Below are 17851 nucleotides of genomic sequence, written 5' to 3' on the forward strand. Positions count from 1 at the left end.
TAATTTGTGGCTAATAGACACAAATTCTGTGTTTTTATTTAAACACTAATGAATTAGCCTCGATTTAAGAATTTTGGAAGCATTTTTAAGTCAAGTTGATTTTTTCGCTACTAATTTGAAGCATGCTCGAAAGACAGGTCTACTAAATAATTATTCGCTTTAGCCAATGCCGCAACAGCAAAAATTTCTTGAATCATTTTCGTTTCAGGTGGAACTGTAACTAAGAAGACCAGAAGGCTGAACATCCTTCTGATGCAAAATTCATGGCATTGCATCATTGGCCCCATGGACATTGAATGGAAGGAAACAATCACAAGTGGAAAAACGCCTCCTCTACCCCTCTTACGTCTTCGGAGGCAGGGGAGCAGCCAAGAGAGGGCCTCAACCACCTTGGCCATGTTTTTTGCTTTCCTTATGCAAAGAGAGATCCCGACAAAAGGCCAAAAATTGGCGCGGCACGTATCCGCCATTCTTCGGCCCCTTTTGAGAACATCCTGACTGCGCCCCTGATCAGACATCCGTTGCCGCTGCGAAGTGCAGCCAAAAACACGATTTGCCGTGGCCGCACTAGATGACATATTGGTTCTGATTGTGTATGTTTTCAATCGACGTTATCTAAACGTTTCCGCAAGATTGCATGAGATGCGTGAAACAGTGGCCTTTATGAACTGTTTTCATTACACCAACAGTCAAATGAGCTGCCTTCCTTCAAAAATATTTCTATGAGGATTTTTTTTTTAAAAAGCCGCAATTATGGGTGGCCGAGAAAGCGAAACGGATGGGAGCGATCGGATTGCACGGCTCAAATTGTGTAACAAATGATAAAAGTGAGAGGCGCGTCAAGCGTCGGGAAGCGCCATTTACGTGCTCGAGAGCATATGCCAGATAGGGCGGGCGCTGGATTGACCGGGGCTCCATTATTAAGCACCATTGGTAGATGATGAATTCGGCGCTAAACGAATGATACCGGGTATCGTAAATTTGAATCGAAAGTTTTTTTTTAGTATACCATCAATTGTAGTTTTGGAAGCTGCCGCCAAGAAGAGTGTGTTAAGCAAATACCCGCCGACATACGGCATATTTTTGGGTGTTGCTGAGATTCATAGGTCGAGGGTGTCTGTCACAAGGACTTAAGTCCATTGTAAATTGTTCCTAGGTTTGGTGTTAGCCATGCCTAAAAGTAAGAGACTGTGTTCTTACATTGGCTTTCTATGTGTATGGACTTGTATGTGATTCCTGTGATGTCTGAAATGGCTTGTTTTTCACCATTATGTGGTTGTCTCATTTACTACCCACAAGCCAGTCTGCAGATCATGGCAGGGAAGGTGATAAGATGCTTCATGTGGCCTGAATTTCTGATGATGGCAGGATGACTGCACAGATCAGTTTTTGTTTAAACCTGCTATGGTTTGCAAATTGGTTGATGAGTAGGACAGTTTCACTTGTTGTCTGTTGGCTGACTAATATGTTAAATGCCCCAATAATTCACAATTTAGTTTGTGGCAGATACAGTTCAAAGTTCACCATATTAATTTGTGTTTTCTTGGCATAGATGTAATTAGCTGTTAATAAAAACAAATCAGTTTGCTTTGAATGTATTACTTTTTAGTAAGTAGTAAGGTAACATGCTTACTTTGGTGTTTCTCAAAACTACCAGCCTACTTGTTTCATTGTATTAATTTGCTGTTTGACCAGTTCTCATATTTGTAGTGCTGGACCTATTTCCTTTGCATGCTACCTGTCTGGTACAAACATGACACATACAGTGCTACTTCCATTATAATTTATAAAGTTGACAACCATCCATTATAACAAGTGTGCAATGCACTTTGTCAAATGTGATTTCATAAAATTAGACAAATTATCATCTTGCACCCACATTTTGCAAATGGATTGTACTTGACACTGTCTATTGGAGGCTGTTGAAGAAAGTTATTCCTGTTTACTTCCTACTACTGAGCCAACTGAACAATGACAGCAGTAAAAAGGCAGCTGGCCAATTAACACCAGTTGATCACATTGAGATACAGCCACCACTGGTGTGCCCCATGGTTTGGTGCTAAAGCAGGTACTTTTCATGTCTTAGGCAAGCAAATTTTCAAAATTCCCTTGGGAGTAAACTAAAAATTCTGGCAGAAATAACAAGGCTCATGATGTGCTTTTGCACTGAAGATAAAAGTGATTATAACTATGAAGGAGCTTCTGTTACAGGTAGAGGACTATTACCCATTGGGACATTGGAATCAACTGGTTGTTAAAATTAAATCAAACACAATTTGTAATTGATTGATATTTAATGGGGCAGGTTATCAAATTGATACTCTGGCCAGAAAAAAAGGCTTTGAAGACAGCAATGAAGCATGATTTAGTAATCTGCACTGTAACTCTCTGCACACCTTCTACAAAAACTGAGTTGTGATTAAGTGATGTGTCTGAAACAATATCGAAGATGTTATTGCTTATGGCACATGTGTGTTTACAGATTTATTGGGTGTGGTTTTGATCCTTATATCATTGTGCATGAGTGTATTAACTTAGGTTTAGCTTCTGTCTGTTTGTAACATTATGTTTCCTCCTCCCACAATGCCACCTAGAAATCTGCAAATGATACCCTTTCAATGCCTTGTCCCTCCCACAATTGCATACAGCACCAGCAGGTCCACCAGGCAACCCCTTTCTCCTGCCACCGGCAGGCAAGCATAAGGGCAAGCATCGGGTGTTCTCGAACCCAGAACAGCTGGAGGAGGAGAAGAAACGAGAGGAGCGTGAGCGAGAGTGGCGCCACAAGCGAGGCGAGGAGAGTGACTCTGAGTCTGGCTCCAGTTCTGACTCAGACTCATCCAGCAAAGACGAGCAGAAGGTGCAGGGTTTGAGAAGAAGGCGCGGAGTCAGAGCAGATCACCAGCTGGGTGCTGAAGGCGGGGCTTTGCTAGTGGTGGTTGGTTTGACCGATGTGTTTGTGCCCCGAGATGTCCTGATCCGCTAAATGTGAACCGTGACTGGTCACGACGTCAGTTGCAGTCAACGGCGTCACAGCGGGACAATCTAACGGTTGGTGGGTGTCATGCACGGTTGCCCGCGAGATGTATGTTGTCTCTGGATGTGGGGCCTTCTTCTCATGATGTGGGAGACACCCAGTTTTAATGTCACAATGCTCCTCCGAGTCATCATCTGGCTAGTCCCATGACGTGGAGTTGATACATCCACGCTGTACATACATCCACGCTGTCCGTACACCGACCCCACTGAAAACTTGGCAGGCCGCAAAGCCCAAGGGTCCGCAAGGGCCGGTGGAGAATCCGAATCGGGTGCAGCAGAAGAACAAGAAGCTGTCTACGCTGACGGTGGACGAGAAGGCGCCGGCGCAGCTGTCTCGTCGGGAAAAGTACGGAGCGCGTGACGCTAACTGGACCAGCGCCTGGTGGGGCGGAGGCGCTCGCGTCAGGAGGGAGTCGTGTCTGGCCAGGAAGGGTTCAGTTTTTGGGCAAAAGAATGCAGCCACTCTGGTGACATAAGCTGTGGTGATGTATATTTTGATCGCGTATTTTATTGTGGTTGCACAGATCATTAGCAGCGGCATCCGTATTACTCTGTGTATATACAGTGTATGTAAATGCTGCCTCGCACTCTGGATGCCCGTCCCATTTCGTCCGTTCACTCGGGCGCTCGCCCGCTCGCCCGCTGTGCGCCGCCGCTGCTGCCGTTGGCCGCCAGCGGCGCGTTTGGTCCCACCGTGCGCCGCCCGCCGTAGGGAAGCGATCGAGAAGGAGAGGGCGCGCCAGCACTACCAGAAGCTGCACGCCGAGGGCAAGACGGCGGAGGCGCAGGCTGACCTGGCCCGGCTCGCCATCATCCGCAAACAGCGCGAGGAGGCCGCCAAGAAACGGGAGGAAGAGAAGAAAGGTGAGGTCCGCCGCCGTTGCCGAACTGCGTTTGTGTTGCGGTGCTGTTCAAGCTAACCTGTGCCCTGAAAAAATCCGAGGCCAAGCGCGGGAAAGTGGAGCCATCTCCTTTTGGTTGACACTGCATCTCTCCTTTCATCATCAGCTCGCTCACTTCTCTGGTATTTGCATGACGATTCGGTTTGTACGTTAGCCTTTCGCGTCTCCGCTGCCGTGTAGGAATGGCAGGTAGCTTTATGGGAGCACTAAGGCTTAGTGCCATATGGTGACGGGGCTCTCGGCTGAACGGCAATATGCAGAGATGGTGATTGTCTGATGTTTTGTGCGTTTTGGGACTACAGTGGTTCCACTCACATAACTTTTGGGTGGCTTAAAAAATATTGGGCTGGGAAACATTTCAAGGATCTGGATCAATTAAGACAGCATAAAAGCTTGACTTGCTTGAGCTGGACTTTGTAACGCCGGGATGTTCGTGAATGCGGTGATATGTGGGCTGCTCGGCACAGTTCTTCCGTTTGTTTTGCAACTCGAAGCCAGGTTTACAGCACGCAGTGCCGTGCAGACCGCGTTGGCGGCGGGAGGTTGAGGGAGACACTTGCGTGTTGTCCTGTTACAGTTTGATTATGGCCGTTCTCGCGGTGGGGACGGACCCATGCGTAACGGAAGTTCCATGCTACTGAGTGGATGTTTTGCTTGCTTAGGCTGGGGCCTGTTCGCTTGACACTTGCCAGATGTCGGGCGAGTGTGACATTGTCATGTTTGTTCATTATTATGTCTTTAACATGCACGCTTATAAGCAAGATGGGCATTGAGCTTGTGGTTTTACACCATTGTGAGACTGGAGTTCTTATGCCAGCAATAATCAATCTACAGTATACCAGGAGATACTGGATGAACAGTGCTATGAGGTGTCTCCTGGTATAACGGCAATGTCTCCTAGTATAATGAAAGTTCATTATTGTCAGCATAAAAACTCACTTATAGCCTTGTTAGTTTTAATCAAATCCCCGCAAATGGTTGAAGGGCAAATGGATTTAAGTTATCCTAGGCATGTCTGTGCGTGGATGAGACGGTAGCAATAGCTGTATTCGTCGGAGGGAAACCAGAAAAACCAAACCGAAAACCAATTCCAATTCTTAGATATGCACTATATTGTACTAGTGGCTGGCAGTTGCTCCTTGTTTAATCCCATGAATGTTGGTGTCCATAAAACCTGTGGCTTGCCGTTTAAAAAATCTGAATAATCGAGTAGGATCATCGGCAATGGTGGCAAAATATCAACCCATTTGCATCTCCATTCTCCTCGTCTTATTCATGTCTATAATGTTCCTGGCAAACGCGCATAATAACTTATGTCTGTGCGTTGTCTTCATTGCCGTTACGTCCTGATGGAAGGGCACGGTTATTGTCTTAGTGTTGGCGTTAGTGCTGGCATGTGTATGGGGAGCCAGTCGCATGTGAATATCCATGACATAATTAAGTGTGGGTGCCCGGTGCGAGCAATGGTTCTCATTTTAGTATGGTCCGAATGTTGCCCTGTCCTGAACTCCTGGTTGAGTTCAGGACAGTCCGAGGAGTATTCTTGATGATAGTGTTCCGTGAAACGCGTCATTTGTAAAGCCTTTCCTCCGTGTGTTGCGTTTTTCTGCAATATTTGCCCATTGTGCCGTCATGTGCCGAGAAAGTTCTCTCTGTCCGGCGTGGAGTAGAGGCTGTTTTCGATCTTGTCGCGGCCGTTACCAACTACATTTTCTGCCAAATGAAAAAGAATGATCGGTAGGCCTGAATACTATTGTGCCATTCTGTAGTGCACACAAGTCAGTGAGTCTGCAAAGGTGCGATTTTATATCGGATGGACACTAGCGACATGCTCAACGACTAAGGTCGTTGAACATGCCCTGAACCCACCAAGCCAGGTGTGCTCTTCGATGATCAGATGGTTGCCTTCGGCATTTTATAGCCGGTTTGACTCCGCAGGTACGTTTTGCATAGCAGACAATGCACCGCCACTGCTAGCGCCGTTGACAGTGCACTCTTGCCACCCGCAGCCAAGGAAGCAGCCAAGGAGTCCAGCAAGTCCAAGAGGTAGTCGCCGCGGCCGGAGACCGGCGACGAGCTCCCTCGGAGGCGCGCCATGGTCGTCCGGGCACTACTTTCGCCTGCGGACGGAGGCCGGCTGTTCGGCGGCCCGCCCTCGCCGACGCTGTTTCTGCTTTGGAACGAAGGCGCAGATTGGTTGCTGCGCCCTGCGCAAACGCATTTTGTTCTCGCGTTTCGTGTGGTTTCATTAACACATCGCCCGACTTGACCGCCGCCGCAGTGGTTTGCTAATAATAAACGTAATACGAAGGATTCTAGCTTTTCGTGCTGTGAATTGCGACAAAGTGCGAGAATTCGATGGAAGCAAGAAGACTTTACGGCACTATGAGTTTAGAGCTTTTATGCTGGCAGTTGTCGACCTTCAACATATCAGAATGTACTGGTTGAGCGTTTTAAGCAAACATTTGTTATACGGTCAATACCCGAAGTTTGATAACGTCGTTTGACCGGTACGTTCTGGTACAAGGAAGGTCGATAGCTGCCAGCATAAGCCTCTAGACTCGTAATGCTGTACAAGTAGGGAGTATCAAAAATATGAATTTAAGCTTTCAGAAAAAAACACCGATGCAAGCGGGATGGCATGCATTCAACTGCGGGCTGTGGAAGATCGTAAGCCGATGTAATCAGAACGCCAAATATATACTAAAATATGTATATTTAAGCGCCACTGCTGCTGAAGGTGCGTCTGTCGTTAACAAGCATCAAGCACCCGAAAACAATGCTTAGCTGGAACGTTCAGGAATGTATCAGTGCTCGGTTATCCCTGACCAACCGTAAATTCGTTCAAATAAATACCGGTGTCTACTTCCTTCCTACGACAGACGTGCTAAAACATTCTGCCTACTAGCCTCCGACCATTTCGCGCTGTACGAAGCAGAAGATTACAAAAGCATCAGCATTTACACGTAAAAGGCTTCACAGTATCGAAGGCACTGCACTAAACCAGATCGACAGCCGGTTGTCTGACTCCGCGGAGCGCACTAACACGAGCAAGGCGAACCAACAGCCTCGCAGAGGTGGCGACATAAGATAGCAGCGGCAGCTTCCGCTACACCTCTCCCCGTTTGCCCACAACCCATCTCGGTCGCTCCCTCGTCTTCAGCAGCGACAGCAACACGCGCGCCTAGGCGCGTCCGCTCGTCTCCAGCATCATCTCCATAATCTTGTCCAGCTTACGCTCCATCGCGTCCATGCGGTCGCCGAGCAAGTGCTCGCCGCGCGCGAGCAACAGCTGAGCTGCCTCGACGATGCGCTCGTCGATCTTGAAGCTGTGGCACTGGCAGCCGAAGAAGCGCGAACGATCGGCGTTCGGGTCGACTGACAGCCGCTTATCCTTGAGGCAGCGCGGGAAGAGCAGCGTCTTGTGCGCCAGCCAGAGCTTCAGCCGGTCCCAGGCGCTGGCCGAGTGTCTTGCCGCAGCCGTGGCACGCCTCGCGGCCCAGGAACACCGATTCGATGTAGTGGATCAGACTGACGCGCGAGATCAGACTGTGCAGCTCGGCGTCGGCTTGGATGGCCGCCGTGTCAGAGACGGCCAGCCCGTTCAGCAGGTTCATCAGCACCAGCGCGATGAGAAAGAGGAAGCCGAAGAAGGCGATGTGGCCCGAATAGGCGGAGCGCGAGAACTCCAGCGAGGTGTACTCCATCTCACCGGTGGACATGACGACCGTCTTCAGCAGCGCCTTCCAGTACGTGTTGAAGTGCTCGTCGGTGCGAAAGAGCAGGTTGAACGAGATGGAGAAGGCGATGATCAGGAACGAGTAGAGGAAGATGAATTTGATGAAGTTCTCCGACACCGTCTTGAACATCATGATGTACGTCGAGAGCTTGGGATGGCGGCCGAGCAGCAGCACAAACTCCAGCCAGGCCAGGATGATGGCCCAAACGGCCACGTGCAGGCGCGTCAGCTGTGACATGTGACCGTCCAGCAGCACGACCGCTAGCAGCACGATCAGCGCCAGCTGGATGCAGTTCTCGTGGTGTCTTACGTACGCGCGCCACGACAGGCTGAGCTGACATGCCTCGCGCAGCGCCAGCAGCAGCGCGCTGAGTCCGAGCACGAACTCCATGGCGATGAGTCCGGCCGCCGGCACGGCAGGCGACGGACGCACCTCGCCAGTGGTCGACGATACGTCAAATTCCAGGTACACGTAGGCGGTGAGCACGGCCACGAACACGGCGAACAGCACCACGTTTAGCACGTACAGAGGCTGGATCTTGTGCCACTTGAGCAGCAGGAAGCTGTTGAGGATCGGATGGTGGAGGAGGCGCTGGTGGCGGCGGGATTCCCCCATGAAGAAAAGCGGCTCAGTCTCGGAGGAGAACGGAAGCGCTCCGTCGGCGTTCTCAGGAGGGATTAGGCAGTCGTAGTGGAAGGAGATACGGTAGCTGTTGTCGCCAGGCGCATCTCCGTTGGAGCGCACCGACTGATCAAGCGCGGACTCCATCACCGAAGCCTGGATGCGCGTCATCGGCATCGTCCCGAAAACGTTCTTGATGCCGATGCTGGCGCCGCGCAGCAGCAGCGGCGTCACCAGGCCCTGGTCCTCGTTGAGCGTGGCGAAGTGGAGCGGCGTGTTGCCGCGGTCGTCCTGCAAGTTGATGCCCACTGGCAGTCCGGAATCCAGCAGCAGCTCCAGGCACTTGCGGAAGTCGACGCGTTCGTCATGCTTGCGTTCCTTGGGCGTCCGCTTCGCCACGAGGTGCAAGGGTGTCTGACCGGCGTTGTTGCGCTGGCAAAGGTCCACCTCACGGCCGCCCTTCCGCACCGATTCCAGCAGCAGCTGCAGCACCTCATGGTACCCGTGGAAGCAGGCGTAGTGGAGCGCGCTGTAGCGGTTGGTGACGCTGACAGTGGCCAGGTTGGCGCCCGCCTCCAGCAGATCCCGCGCCTCCTCCGCCAGCCCGTTGTCGGCGGCGAACTGCAGACACGTGTAGTTGCCGTGCTCGCGCTCGAGCGCCTCGCCGCGCGCGTCGTCGGCGAGCGCGCGCACGCGCGCCAGCGCTGCGGCGAACTCGTCGCGCCCGCCGCTGGTTAGTGCCTCGTACAGGCGTTGGCCGGGCTCGCGCTCCAGCGGCGCCGCCGGCGCCGGCGTCACCTCCAGCAGCCAGGCGAATTTGCTCTGGATGAGTTCGCGAGCGCACAGTTTGCCGACGCGACAGTCGAGGTCGGCACCGCGCTCCACCAGCCGGCGACAGAGCTCGGCGGCGCCGCGCTTGGCCGCCAGCAGCAGCGGCGAGCACCCGCTGCAATCGCGGTCGTCGACGCCGACGCCGGGTGCCGCCAGCAGCACGTTCAGCACGGCCTCGTAGCGCGCCGGCGCGTCGGCCCACTGCAGCGCCAGTAGGTGCAGGCAGTTGCGCTCCTCGGCGTCCTGCGCGTTCACATCGGCGCCGTGCTCGAGCAGCGCCCGCGCGATGCCGGCGTGGCCGCCCTTGACGGCGTAGTGCAGCGGCACCGACTTGGAGCCGTCGCGGGCGTCCGGGCGCGCCCCGCGTCTTAGGAGCGCGTCTACAGCCGCCGCCCGGTCGCGCTTCACGGCGTTATGCAGGCACGTGCCGTTGTACGGTGCCCGGTACAGGTGGTTGACGTCCACCGTCGGCTGCGCCAGCCAGTGGTTGAAAGTGTCCATGTCGTTTTCCAGCAAGGCGGTCAGCATGTCCAGCTGCGGGTCGGCGTCTTCTGTGGGCTTCATGATGGGGATCCTCAGGTCTGCCTCACCAAGCATCGGGGCTGTGGACGGAACAGACACGCACTGTTAGCTGCTGCAGCGCTGTTACAGTCACAGAAGCGCACTGTTAGCTGCTGCAGCGCTGTTACAGTCACAGAAGCGCACTGCCAGCTGCCGCAGCGCTGTTACAGTCACAGAAGTGCACCGTCAGCTGGTGCAGCGCTGTTAGCCAGCGCACTGCCAGCTGGTGTTAGCCACATAAGTGCACCTTCAGCTGGTGCAGCACTGTTGGCCACATAAGTGCACTGTTAGCTGGTGCTACGGGCAGTGTGGGGAAGGTAGACCCGGAGCGATATATGTATGCCCGAGGAAGGGAAAGAGAGGCAAGGGAGGCGAGGGAGGAAGTGTATAGAGCAGATCTCAACGCAAGGATACATGAATATGTCTGCTCCCTGCTCTTTGATAAGATCCCGCTGCATACCCCTCGTACCAGTCGATAATCGCGCTACTATGCAGTACGAAACAATACTATGCTTTCAACGATACGTTTTAGTTACTTGATGCGTACAGTGCTTGTCAATACCAGACAGGTGACATGGCGAAAGGGCTGACCTGTTGTCATCACTTTTGGATCGCAGAAGAAGAAACTGTCTGAAGGAAATCCATTCCTTGCGGCTCACATCGACAAATTTCGCGGTATTTCGGTTTCGTGACGTGCCCAGTGGACCGACGTGGCAGAACGCGTAGATACAGATTACCACTTTACCAGCCAAGATTCGCTAGCGTAAATGCACGCTTGATGGAGCACTGGCATTGACCACACAGCCTTCTCGATCCCCCGGATTTGCCGAGCAAACTGGGAAGGTGACGCCTTGCGATGATCGATTCGTAACAGACTAAATAGATTACACTTCGTGTCAGAAGGAAGTCTACATGCTACATGCTTTATATTGGCTGGTAGTATGAAGATAAGTTAGCATTGCAATGCCACATGGACTATAGCTAGTTCAACTGAGCGGAGTTTTCACTCTTGATTAAGGCAAGCCGCGCAGCATGTGCACGGAAAGCACATGCATGTGCTCCAGTTCGAAATAACACGGGTCATGACCGTTACTTTAGTGTCAGTTGGGTATGCAGCCGCATTCCCAGCGTCTTAAAAATTTAGTATTGGGCTATGATATTGTGTAGAAAGGATAAATCCCCACATAGTGTTTGTATCCGCAACACAAACGAACACTTCTAACGCGAGTAGCTTATTTTTCTGGGAAGTAACAAACAGCAGCAAAGCACATACACTACCATGCAGATAACTCAATAGTACCCAGCGGTCAGCCTTACCCAGCAGTCAGAAACTCGTTCGAAACGAGTCGCGTGGCCTTACAGTCCACCGAGATTTCAGCCTATGATAGCAAACAGTGGTACTATCGGTGGGCAGTTGACCTTAAAATGTACCGCCACTAGTCCCTTCCCCGCGCCTGGTAGAGACATGCTTTCTGGTAACGACCTGGACAGGAAATTATCCGAATCATTCCTTAAATACCTAGACCTGGGACAATCGATCCGTCTCGCCCCATTCTAACACCGACAGACTATCTGACATCACTAAGCTTTCTGTCTCGCCCAGTACTCTCATTCTCCTCTCTGTTTTTCCCATTCGCTCTCCTTCCCTTCCCCTCCTTCCCTCCCTGTACCTCTGTGTTTGCCGTTCTCTCGCTTGCTATCTTCATGCCTCTTTCTTGCTTTAATTTTAATATTCTTCTTTCTTTCCATATTTCCCTGCCTTCCCTCTTCATGCCTATCTCCCTTTTCCTCCCCCCCCCCCCTCCCACTCTTGTTTTTATCATTACCTTCTCTGAGCAATCGTATAACGCTCATCCGCCTGTTGTTGTTTTTCCGTGCCAGGCGGCCACATAGCGGCAAGACGTTTCATCGCATTGTAAGATGGATTCCTGCGCCTACCACGGTCCGTGGGGGTCTCATGATGCTATGCATGCCAATGCCTCTGTCGGTCTGATTAATGCCGGGCTGTACTGGTTGCTGCTTTACCAGGCACGAATGTTTAACTTCCACGTTAAGTGCCGAACACAAAAGCACGCTTTTTTGGATGGACATCTCGATAACTGCATCGCACAAAGGTTCAGCGGTTTTTGTAAGATGCCAACGACACAAGGCCAAAACAGCTGAGAAGACGCCCGCCATGAAACGCTTAATGCTGGGAAGCCCATTGACATTACAGCAAATGCACTTGCAACGCAATTTGCAGACAACGCTATTTGCACGTCGAACGTGGAAACAGCACACGCGGCACCGTCCTGGCGTACGTCACCGCCAGGATTCTTGAAGGCACCAGGCCAGTGTGACCCTAGGCTATAAGGGGCAGCATGTTGCGATAGTCGAGAGGGCGCGCTTGACCTTCGCGGGCCCACCACCTTCGACTTCATCGGCACTGGAAACTGAAGCTTGTGCCGGGGATAGCATGGAAAGAACGCATCTTCGAATCCCTTGTACTACCGACCTCCCGGTTCCTTCTGTAATAACGGTATGTTCGCGACAAATTCGCACATTGCAAGCGACCCGCTACACTTGCACGAATAACTTTGACTCAATTATTACTTTACGTGTACGTATCTCGCCGTCTCAAGGTCGGCTTCCACTGTGGATTCTGACACCGAAACAATGAATTTATACAAGCAAGTCATCAACGAATAACTCAAATATATTTGAGCCTGAAATACCTGAGATATCAAAATACATGGAAAAAGATCATTTAGGCGTGCAATTATATGCATATGTTGCTGGTAAAACTAAAAGAGCGTTAATTTTGACCACTTATCGTTGCCTCCTTGTGTGTCGGACTATATTTAACACTCTTATCTACAATTACCAAAATCATGAAACGGTTTGAAATTCAATTTGTAACATCACCACCTACAAAGTAACATGCCAACAACCCAGTGAGTAGGCTACAACGATAAAGGTGCACGCCCGATTTGTTATGTCAAGATGGAACTCTCTTTCTTCAGAGCGTACATGCCTGATTAGAAAATGTCGTGTCTTTTCCTCTTTACTGACTGTATAAAAGTGTCAGATACATGCGACCATACCAGAAGTGACCGGTCATTTCTAACCTTTCCATTGTCGAAAAGGTCTCGAACCTGACAGTTGCTGCGCAACAACACTGTGGGAGCAAAAAAAAAAACTCAAGACTTTTGGCCTGACGCAGCTCACCTGACAGTGCAATGCGTCAGCTGAGCATCGCATGCGACCTCGCGGCTTCCTACATGGCAAAATATATACTATACACTCTTAGGCAGCCCGAAGAATCCGCACAGGGAACCTATGCTCAGGACAGCAGTGTTGGCACCTGCCGTCAAACAATCTGGTCAGCCAACGCAACCGGAGCTTGTGCGATCGTCTCAGTAGCCGCCTGCAGGGAATAGGTTAGACTGTGCCGCTTAGCACAAGAAGCGTTACCCGTGAGAAGGCCTGTATATCCGTGGGAAAATGACGTTTCTGGTTGGAAAATAGCACAAAAGGCGTTTCGAATGCAAGTATTTGATAAATTGATGTGCTGTGCTTCAATAATACCTGGCATAACCCGTTGAAGCAAGAAGAAAGACCGAAGAAAACGATCAGAATCAACCGATCCATTCGCAGTTGCCTGGTTGTTGAACAATAATGCCCCCAATGCGAAGTCATAGGCCTCGTGTCAAGCTACAACCAGGCGGCGTATAAGTTTTTTTTGCTACCAGCTTACTCACAAATGCGAATTCTTATGCATTATTGTTCAATACTGCAAGAAATTTGGCACAGACTGTGGCAAAAGCACGCCAGTAACACCTGTTTGTCACAGAAAGAGGTCTATTGAGCCCATTTAACGAGACGGTCATGAAACATTCTGAAGAGATCTTCCTCTGACTCTCTCCATACTAGCCAGAAGTATTAAATTCGGCTCCGTCTATCCACACAGCAAAACTCACGTGGTCAGTAACGTCTAATTCCCGCCTTCAGTCGTGCGTCCTTTGTGGTTCGGCGCCTGGCGGTGAAGTTTTGGCGCGCTCCGGCCGGTCCCGGCTTTCCAGTTGATTACGTCACGTATAGCCTGCGGACAATCCGGGCATTTAAACCTGACTTCAAGGCCATTAAAGCCCACCTACATCCCAGAAAACGCCTCTGGAACCTCATCCGGCCACTGCCGTTCCTCGCCGTCCTCCTGCAGCCACCACAAGGGCACCACTTCCATGGTGTGGCCGAAATATCGCGCAGATTGCTTTGTTAGGCGACGGTCCGTGCGCGGCCACGATCTCGCAGCTGACTGGCGGCCATGTTGGCCGGACGCCGGACTGGAAATCAATGCACGCCCAGCGCGCCGGCGCACTGTCAGCCGCCAGCCGACGAGATCCATGGCGACACCGACTGTCCCAGCCAGGGCTTTGGGCTGCCACGGGGCGCTGTGCACGCGCTTGAAGCCCGGAAACGGTGCTAGTCTGCTTCCGCCGGCGCGATAGTGACCCCTCCCACGCCCCCGCATGGTCGCGCGGTCACATCCCGGCCACCCCGCAGCGCGACACGCCTCCAAAACACAGCGCATCACGACAGCACCCATCCCGTCCCGGCACCGCCCCGTCTGTACGGTCCCGGGTCCCGCGGCTACTCACCGTGCTCCTCCGTGCGCGGACCCGGGTCACCCTCACTCGACGCCGCTGCGGCAATCACTGCCGGCCGCGCGCCGCCCGGCGCCGCAGCAGACGCGGCGGCCCGGGTCAGCTGGGGCGGGAACGCACCGCGCGCGCCTGGGAACCGCTGCCCGGGCCCTCCCGCACGCCGGGGCCATCGGTCGGGGTCAGTGGGGAGGGGACGGCAGGGCCGGAAAGGGCGTGAAATGCGGGCGGGTGGCGAAGCGTCGAGCGGGCCAGCGGGTAATTGTCCTGAACTGTGTTCTGGTGCGTGGGCGTGTGATTAGTGAACACGGGTGCTGCGCTCTCCATGCGATCGTGAAGAGATATGGTCCTAATATTTCCAAAAACACGCCAAGACTCGCTTCCCTCCTCACGCGCAATGTCTGTGGCCTGGTGGGCTGGTGCTGAGCGAGGTGTGCGGTGCTGCATTACATGGATGGCTGGCACGAGTCACCAGCATGCCGTGGGAGTCTGTGTAAAGCTTCCTCCATTAATTTCTGTAATGAGGTTTCGCATTCCCACGATTATCGCCGCCCTAAAAACGCTAATTATGCTGAGACATGACTGTTGAAGCGGAATGTGTGGCACAACAAATGCAAAATATGCACTAGTATTGTGGATTGATCTGAGAAACTAGTGCCGATCGGCCATCGGGGTCATCGGCCTAAGCAACAGTTCCACGCGTCCTCAGCTTCCCGAACAAGAGAGCTCAGCATTCATTTCCAAAGCTTAATTACAGGCCATGTGAAGTTATTTCATGACCTGCCACGGCATACAGCTTGATAGACCTTAAACCTATAATATATATGATTGCATGACAATGAATACTGTTGTTGAGTTTACAGACATGGCAGGGCTTCTTCCTCATTACCTAGTAAATTTATTCATGACCTGGTATGTTCCGACCTTGGCCTATGGTGATATAAAACATGACCTGGGCCTCGGGTGAAATACAACATGACCTTGAATGCCATCATCGGGCACGTAAAAAAGTATCGCACACAGTTTTTCGTTAAAAAATATTTTACCGAAATTGTTGGGGACCAACGTCAATCACCCGCAGAAGTGACATCTGTATTATATATTAATGATGCCACTTTAAAGCCACTTAACAAGCGCACGGGCGGGGGTGGGGTCAATTTGACCCCCTCCGTAGGTTTGGCTGGAATGGTTTTCGAACGACACGGCATGGCCACGCCAAATTTTGCACAACTATAGAGAAAATTGAAAGCGAATTATTTGATATCAACAACTTAGATGTTCTTTTTGGGTCGCTGACCTACGGCAGGCCAAAGGCAGGGCGTAGATTCAGCGCAGACAATTTTTGGGAAATCATTCAGTCTCAAGCACCAACGGAATATTACACAAAGCCATACAGCTCTGAAACGGTTTCATAGAGCATACAACAAAATGTATGGACAAACTCCAATGATCTAGGGTCAGGTATGCAGGTCAGATAAAGGTCAAATCAACCTGTTTTATTACCCTAGAACTAACTGCATAGGATAGTTTCTGGTTTCCATTTCAAATTTGTTGATGAAAGGAACAAAATCGCACGTCTTCAATGGACCTCCTAAAGGTCAGAGTAGGTCATTAACCTGAAATGACCCAGGTTAACATTTTGTTTCTAGGAGCATTTATCCTAACCACATATGTCCCACATATGTCATGACGTTATATTTAACACTTATTCAAATGCAAAACTGAAAGCAGTCTTGTATGATTTTGGTCAACATGACCTTCAAAAGGCCAGTCAAGGTCACTGACCTTTCATGAGCACCAGTAACCTGTTTTGCTTAAAACAGGTATATAGGTTCTGGGGGCACTGTGAGCATCAACCTGAAGTTTGACCGTGTTTGACCTTATTTGACCAAAGTGATGCGACCTAAGAGCCATAAATTTTGACACAAATGAGCACACGTGCATGCCAACACATCCCGTGTATTTGGTGTCAATACCTCTCCTAGTTGCTAAGATCCCAGGAGGGGGCTAAATTGACCCCCCTCCCCACCCGCGCCAAAGGCATTGAGCCGACCACCCGGGCGCGTGTTAACACGCGTTTGGGTGAGGGTCATATTGTTCCCCCCCCCCCCCCCGAGGGTTTTCCTGAACTGTTTCCAAACGGCGCGACGAAGCCTCGCCAAATTTTGCATACCTGTGGACAATTTAATTTTGCATTGTGTGGTATCAAAAAATGATGTATACCTTGTAAAACCACTGACCTATGGCAGGTCAAAGTTAGCCGATGGATTCAGCGAGGTCAATTTCTAGGGAATCGTTCAATGTGATCTAACAACGGAGCGTTAGACGAAGCCATACATCTCTGAAATACTTTCATAGGCAACAAGTTCATTAAATGAGCAAATACCATCGATCTAGGGTCAGCTATGAAGGTCAGACCAGGATCAAAACCAGCCTATTTCGTTACTCTGGCGCCTGCTGTATGGGGTAGTTTCTAGTGCGTATTTAGAGCTGATTGATACCAGGAACGGCATCGGAATCTTTCATTGACTTATTAAAGGTCATAATAAGTCACTGACCTACAATGACCCTGGTCAAAGTTTCGTTTTTAGGAATATACTACCTAGCGTAGTCTCCGTCGCTTATTCAAACACAATTATCAACTCAGTCTTCTATGATTCTGGTCACTATAACCTTCGCAAGGTCGGGCAAGGCCACTGACATTAAATGAACATGAAACCTTTTGCTTAGAACGGGTACCTAGGTTTTGGGGATACTTTGGAGACCAACTTGGAGTTTGACATTGTTTTACCTTATTTGACCCGAACATCACGATCTAGGAACCTCAAACTTTACCTAAGTGAGCTTAAGTGCAAGCCCACACCCCGTGAATTTGGTGCCTCTAGCCCTCTTAGTTCCGGAGATCTCAGGGGGTCAAATTGGCCCCCAACCCGAGAAAAGGATATCCAAACGGCCACCTGGGCGAGTGTTACCCTACCAAAATATGCTGTAACCCGGAAATTTCTATCTACCTAGCATTGCCCATTAAATAATTAGGAAAGTCTTTATCCTTTTTCCATCATGAAAAGCCTTTGAAAACAAGGTAGAAATTCATTGACCTTTTAAGGGCAGGGTCATTAAGAGTTCCTTAAAAAGCCCTCGACGGTTAACTTTTCGTTGCCATTTAAGAGTTGTCTTTGCTGACCATCACCAGTCTACTGCAGTGGGCGATATGGGCTCACTGTTGGAGCCAGGAGTATGCACAGTAAACCGGGAGTACCATCTGAACTACCTACATGATGAAACTGATTAATTTTCATCAAACAACACGCATAAAAATCAGGCAGATCTGTAAGTAACACCATTTCTGTTCCAGTAGGTCCAAAAAACTCACATTTTGGCCGCGAGAAAATGTGAATGCGACATAACTATCAGACAAGGGTATTCAAAGAAAACTGAATGGAATATTCATATCTAGAAATAGACGATTTTACCTCAGGTGCCTCCAAAACAAAAAAAGTTCCTAGTGGTGTCTGAA

At 50.6% G+C, this 17851-nt stretch overlaps 2 protein-coding genes across 2 annotated transcripts; one reads left to right on the forward strand and one right to left on the reverse strand.

Moving 5' to 3' along the window:
• The first annotated feature begins 853 nt into the window (after positions 1 to 853).
• Positions 854 to 6255, forward strand: LOC119095588 (28 kDa heat- and acid-stable phosphoprotein). The gene is made up of 5 exons (XM_037218443.1): positions 854 to 1180; positions 2694 to 2860; positions 3261 to 3385; positions 3752 to 3903; positions 5951 to 6255. Exons 1-5 carry the CDS (start codon positions 1171 to 1173, stop codon positions 5989 to 5991), a joined length of 495 nt encoding a protein of 164 aa, XP_037074338.1. The 5' UTR covers positions 854 to 1170; the 3' UTR covers positions 5992 to 6255.
• Positions 6256 to 6640: 385 nt separating this feature from the next.
• LOC119095663 (transient receptor potential cation channel protein painless) lies at positions 6641 to 14375 on the reverse strand. The gene is made up of 3 exons (XM_037218521.1): positions 14332 to 14375; positions 9246 to 9735; positions 6641 to 8978 (listed from the first exon to the last, which is right to left on the reverse strand). The coding sequence occupies exons 2-3, from the start codon at positions 9728 to 9730 to the stop codon at positions 7331 to 7333; spliced, it is 2133 nt and encodes a 710-aa protein (XP_037074416.1). The 5' UTR covers positions 9731 to 9735; positions 14332 to 14375; the 3' UTR covers positions 6641 to 7330.
• Positions 14376 to 17851: the final 3476 nt, after the last annotated feature.

This window comes from Pollicipes pollicipes, unplaced genomic scaffold (genome assembly GCF_011947565.3).
Source record: "Pollicipes pollicipes isolate AB1234 unplaced genomic scaffold, Ppol_2.1 Scaffold_4219;HRSCAF=4965_pilon_pilon_pilon, whole genome shotgun sequence".
In the NCBI taxonomy this organism is placed as follows: Eukaryota; Metazoa; Arthropoda; class Thecostraca; order Pollicipedomorpha; family Pollicipedidae; genus Pollicipes; species Pollicipes pollicipes.